This window comes from Staurois parvus, unplaced genomic scaffold, assembly GCF_062004578.1.
Source record: "Staurois parvus isolate SC_StPar_1 unplaced genomic scaffold, SC_StPar_1.0 ptg001782l, whole genome shotgun sequence".
Taxonomy (NCBI): Eukaryota; Metazoa; Chordata; class Amphibia; order Anura; family Ranidae; genus Staurois; species Staurois parvus.
This window is the reverse complement of record NW_028319578.1, coordinates 133,642-140,000: the sequence shown is the minus strand read 5'-3', so window position 1 is coordinate 140,000 and position 6,359 is coordinate 133,642. Positions and strand designations below refer to the sequence as shown.

General features: G+C 43.3%; 1 protein-coding gene and 1 pseudogene across 1 annotated transcript in view; both read right to left on the bottom strand.

Annotated features, from left to right (window-relative positions):
• LOC149434305 (uncharacterized) overlaps positions 1–1,674 on the bottom strand; it is an 8,695-nt gene extending 7,021 nt beyond the window's left edge. The window contains exon 1 of the mRNA XM_089663838.1: positions 945–1,674. Coding sequence (XP_089519964.1) covers positions 945–1,604 — 660 coding nt within the window. The 5' untranslated portion in view covers positions 1,605–1,674. The remainder of the gene's footprint in view (positions 1–944) is intronic.
• A 4,178-nt stretch (positions 1,675–5,852) lies between these two features.
• On the bottom strand, positions 5,853–6,006 carry LOC149434304 (U2 spliceosomal RNA; annotated as a pseudogene).
• Positions 6,007–6,359: the final 353 nt, after the last annotated feature.

Here is a 6,359-nt window from a genome sequence, read left to right as displayed (position 1 = left end):
TCTATCTATCTATTATCTATCTATCTATCTATTATCTATCTATCTATCTATCTATCTATCATCTATCTATCATCTATCTATCTATCTATCTATCTATCTATCTATCTATCTATCTATCTATCTATCTATCTATCATCTATCTATCATCTATCTATTATCTATCTATCTATCTATCTATCTATCTATCTATCTATTATCTATCTATTATCTATCTATCTATCTATCTATCTATCTATCTATCTATCTATCTATCTATCTATTATCTATCTATCTATCTATCTATCTATCTATCTATCTATCATCTATCTATTATCTATCTATCTATCTATCTATCTATCTATCTATCTATTATCTATCTATCTATCTATCTATCTATCTATCTATCTATCTATCTATCTATCATCTATCTATCTATCTATCTATCTATCTATCTATCTATCTATTATCTATCATCTATCTATCTATCTATTATCTATCTATCTATCTATCTATTTATCTATCTATCTATCTATCAATCAACCTCATTGTCTTTTTAGACCCCCTCCATCTCGCCCGACCTCTCTAATGCAACGTGGTTTAGCCTTGGCTCAGTGCTGGCCTTTATCAGCTCAGAACAAGGGGGGATTAGCCAAAATCTTCTAACATACTACTTTTACTTAGCTTAAGACAACCAGGTGTCCAATTTCAATTTCAGTAGCCCACCAGGAACCCCCCTACACTCAAAAAGTACATTTAGTCCAAATTTTCCATACACAGAAGAACTGATTATATTTCCACATGCTAAAGTGGACACCACATGGATCTGTTAGCATTGGTGGTACATCTCTGGCTCTCCAGTGCCACGTGAACCACCATTGGTTAGTTAGATGGCAAGCAAAGAGAATGGTATAGAACTATAGGACATTCAAGGTCAAAAGCAACCAAGTCTACCCAACATTTCTTACCTGAATGCTTAAGATAAGCGCCACTGCCCCAAAAATGAAGCAGCAAAGCATAAGGTTGACAATGGACCAAGGCAAATAGTCCTTACAAGGGGGTGGTTGAGTAGAGACCACGGTAGTATGTGTGGCCATCATCATTGGTTGGACAGTATTAATGAGCATTGGTGGATTTGAAACTGAACAGTTCTGAGGGTACTGCAGTGGTGGCATCATTCCGGGAATCATGGTGGGTGGGGGCGAAGGAAACACCGCTTCGGGCGCTGTTAGTTCGGAGATCTGTGGTGTAAAGAATTCTGGAGGATGCTGAATTATTTGCTGGTTGTTGTTGTTGGGTTGTGGAAGAGGAATGACCACTTCTTTTGGATTTGTCTGTTCTGGAGGAGAAGAAATCATCACCACAGGCCTAGGGAACGTTCCTTCACCAGAGTTGTTGTTGTGACATGGAGGAGGAATGTTGAAACCTCCGGGTTGCAATTGTGGAAGTACTTCAAGATAATCCGCTTGAGGTAGGTAGAATGATGGCTGTGTGGTATCCACCTCTGGAAGGAACCGTTCATAGCTTGATGTGGCATTGTCATAGCATGATGTAGCATTGTCGTAGCTTGATGTGATGTCCTGATGACCAAAGTGTAGAGAGTCATACAAACTGCCCTCTGTGGACATGATGCACTTTGAATAATATTGGGTTCAGCACATTTGCCGGCACCCTGCCTTTCTTCTTCAGTTACTTCACCTTGGCTTCGTAACCAGTTGTGTGACTTTTCTTCAAAAGTAGGCCAGTTTATCATTTACAATAAATTGTTGCCTAAAGGCAGAACTAGGCGGACCCAGTCACTTGAACCTTTTTTCTTTTTTTCACTAAAGAATGCGTTCCTCATCCATTATCCACAGTAAAAACAAAAAAAATGTTTTCTACCTTCTGAAAATTATTGTTTCCATCATAAAAGTGGTACTCAAGTATCTTGGAGCAGTACAAATTTGCATTGGGACCACCAGTGATGCAGCTGCTTCCCTGACTAGGCCCCTGCTCCTTGGGGGGTGTTTGGACTGGTTCCTAACCCTGCCCTTCCACACATTATTAACCCCTCACCCTCCTGAGGATTTACCCCCCTTAATGACCACGCCTCTTTTTGCTACTCAGCGCTGCACTAATTCAACTGATAATTGCGCAGTCATGCAATGCTGCACCCAAACGAAATTTACGTCCTTTTTTTTCACACAAATAGAGCTTTCTTTCGGTGGTATTTGATCACCTGTGCGCTTTTTATTTTTCACGCTATAAACAAAAAAAGGCCAAAAATTTTGAAGAAAAACAATATTTTTTACTTTCAGCTATAAAAAATATATAGTAAGCTCAAAGTTGGTTATAAATTTAGGCCAAAATGTATTCTGCTCCATGTTTTTGGTAAAAAAAATCCCAATGAGTGTATATTGATTGCTTTGTGTGGAAGTTATAGCGTCTACAAACTATGGTATAGATACTGCAATTTACGCCATTTTTCTGCTATACAGCGCTGCGCTAGTTTAACGGACAATTGCGCGGTCATGCAATACGGAACGTAAATGAAATTTACATCCTTTTTTCCCCACAAATTGAGCTTTCTTTTGGTGGTATTGGATTGCCTGTGCGGTTTTTATTTTTTGCGCTATAAAAAAAAAGGCTGACAATTTTGAGGGAAAAAAAACAATATTTTGGACTTTTTGCTATAAAACATGTCCAGTAAAAAAAAATGCAAAAATCAAATTTAGTCATAAATTTCTGCCAAAATGCATTCTGCGACATGTCTTTGCTAAAAAAAAAAACCCAATACGTGTAAATTAAATGGTTTACGTGAAAGTTATAGCGTTTACAAATGGCGGGAAAGATACTGGGATTTTTAGTTTTTTTTTATACTAATAATGGCGGCGATCAGTGACTTATGGCGGGACTGCGGGACTGCGGGACTGCGGGACTGCGGCGGACATTCTGACATTGGGGGGTACTGACTTGGGGTCACTGACATCCCCAAAAACACTAATACAGTGATCAGTGCAAAAAAAAAAAACACTGACACTGTACTAATGGCACTGGGGAGGAAGGGGTTAACTTTATTTTGCAGGGAAGGGTTATCTGTGTGAGGGGGAGTGTTTTACTAGGGGGCGGGGTGTGTACTGCACGGGACACCGCTGATCGGGAGAGAGAAACTCTTCTTTCTCGATCAGCTTGTCCTCGAGCTGTCAGGGAAGTGACAGACAGCACAACTACTGCAGCTGTGCTCTCTGTCACTGTTTGCCGCCGATCACCGGGAAATAGCCGGTAAGGACCAGCTGTGACCCAGCGACTGACATCCGCGGCGGTGATCGGTGGGACAGATAGGGCGGCGGCGCGCCTCGTGCACGCCCCCTATCTGTTTACGAAACACACGTTTTAAAACGTGGTTTTGCCTGCCCGTGCCGCCCTGCCGCCGTATTTCTACAGTGGCAGGGCAGCATGTGGTTAATGCAAATAATGAACTATTAGGCAGAATGGACAACATGGAGAGGGAATTTCAAATGATCCGCCATGGATGATGAGTGTTGGCACATGACCAAGTTCCCGAGAAGCTTCCCTGAATGGGGGGAGCCCCAAACTTGCCAGCATGGATTAACTTGGGAGCCTTTCCTGGCATCAAATGTGGGCGGAGAGCTCTCAACTCTCTAAGAAGACAGGGACAAAGGGTTTCCATCATGGTCCACTTAGCCAAAAGGCCTGGCAGACCCCTTTCCTTGTGGCTAACCAAAGCCGACCACCAAGTACTAGATCAGGGAGCCCTCCCGAAGAGAGGCATTCCCCAGGAACAGGGGAGGAAGGAACCTAAGAGCTGTACATCCTTCTCCTAGACTTCAGAGCAGGCCCGAGGACCCCCACCCTCCATCCGCGTGAGAAAAAAACACACAGTGACAGGTGACAAACAGTGAGGGAATAAATACAGTTGCAAGAAAAAGTATGTGAACCCCTTGGGATTCCGTGGTGTTTTGCATGAATTGGGCATAAAATGTGCTCTGAACGTCATCTAAGTCACAACAATAGAAGAACACAGTCTGCTGAACATAATACTACACAAACATTAGATGTTGCCATGGTTTAATTGCACATAACATGTAAACATTCACAGTGCAGGGAGGAAAAAGTATGTGAACCTTTGGACTTAATAACTGGTTGTCCCTCCTTTGGCAGCAATAACCTCAACCAAACATTTCCTGTAGTTGCAGATCAGACCTGCACAACGATCTGGAGTCATTTTGGACCACTCCTCTTCACAAAACTGTTTCAGTGTAGCAATATTCTTGGGATGTCTGGTGTGAATCGCTCTCTTAAGGTCATGCCACAGCATTTCAATCGGGTTGAGGTCAGGACTCTGACTGGGCCACTCCAGAAGGCGTATTCTGTGCTGTTGCAGCCATTGTTTTGTTGAATTACTTGTATGCTTTGGGTCATTGTCCTGTTGCATCACCCATCCTCTGCGGAGCTTCAGTTGGCGGACAGATGGCCGTACGTTTTCCTGCAAAATGTCTTGATAAACTCTGGAATTCATTTTCCCATCAATGACAACAATCCGTCCAGGCCCTGAGGCAGCAAAGCAGCCCCAGACCATGATGCTCCCTCCGCCATGTTTCACAGTGGGGATGAGGTTTTGATGTTGGTGTGCTGTGCCTTTTTTTCTCCACACAGTGTTGTGTGTTCTTCCCAAACAACTCAATCTTGGTTTCATCTGTGCACAGTATATTTTGCCAGTAGTGCTGTGGAACATCCAGGTGCTCTTTTGCAAACTTCCAACGTGCTGAAATCTTCTTTTTGGACAGCAATGGCTTCCTCCGTGGTGTCCTCCCATGTACTCCATTCTTGTTTAATGTTTTCTTTATTGTAGATGTGTCAACAAAAATGTTAGCATGTGCCAGAGATTTCTGTAGGTCTTTAGCTGACACTCTGGGATTCTTCTTTACCTCATGCAGCATTCTGCGCTGTGCTCTTGCAGTCATTTTTACAGGACGACCACGCCTAGGGAGAGTAGCAACAGTGCTAAACTTTCTCCATTTGTAGACAGTCTGTCTTACCGTGGACACATGAACATCAAGGCTTTTGGAGATACTTTTGTAACCCTTTCCAGCTTCATGCAAGTCAACAATTCTTGATCGTAGGTCTTCTGAGAGCTCTTTTCTGTGAGGCATGGTTCACATCAGACAGTGCTTCTTGAAACCAGTAATCCCAAAACAGGTGTGTGTTTTTTAAGGAAGGACAGCTGTCAGCAACACATCAATATCATCACACTGATTGGAGTCAAGGTTGGCTCACTCCTGGCTCCAATGTGCTCTGGGAGAAGTCATTAAGCTAGGGCCTCACATACTTTTTCCTCCCTGCACTGTGAATGTTTACATGTTATGTGCAATTAAACCATGGCAACATCTAATGTTTGTGTAGTATTATGTTCAGCAGACTGTGTTCTTCTATTGTTGTGACTTAGATGACGTTCAGAGCACATTTTATGCCCAATTCATGCAAAACTCCACGTAATCCCAAGGGGTTCACATACTTTTTCTTGCAACTGTAAATAAATAAATAAGTGGCCGTGCAATTGGGCACTGGCTAGGCCCTAAGGTCTGTATCAACAAATTTGCCCCAGACGTACCCCTAAAGGGTGCAGTGCAGAAAAAGTGTTTGGACCAGTGACCATGTGCGCTTTTCACACGTGGGATCCAACCCCCATGTGTTACTAAGAGCACCCCTGGGGCGACCACTCCCAGGGGGCACTGCTCCGCAGACTTTCTGCCTTCCCGGCCCCTGGCCAAACAAGGTAGACCCATTAGAATCAGGAGACACTGGGTCCATCTGGTTTTCCTAGGGGAATTTCTTCCATGCCTCAACAGCCTGTGAGCACCTCGGTTTCTCTTCCAGCTGGTACTAACCTTCCCAGCCCCCATCAAAGCAGCAGGGGTACTATACAGCAAGCCATCCTCACCAAAAGGCAAGAGTGACGTTGGAGCGCCCCTACTGGACACTAAGAACAGATACTACACTTAATCTTTGCCAAAAAGGCAGAGAAGATTATTATTGTTCTGTGGCATGCTGACATCTACTGTTGGTTTGGAGCCACTACAACCTGTTTGCTTATGTGATTTGGTATCTCTCTGTCCTCTCCTGTTTAGTGCTAGTTAGTTCAGTCCTAGCTAATCCCTACCAGTTTCTTCCATGATCCCTCAGTCTTGCCAAGGTGCCATTGGAGTCATAGTGGAGGGTAGTGAAGCTGATTATAAGGGGGTCAGGGTTGAAGAGCTTTCAAGAGACTCTGTTACATTGCTCAGATAGGACACACATTTACGCATTGCACAGATTGGAACTGCCACCATTTTAAACAATGGCTAACAAATGTGTTGATGTGTGTTAAAGACATAGGTATGAAT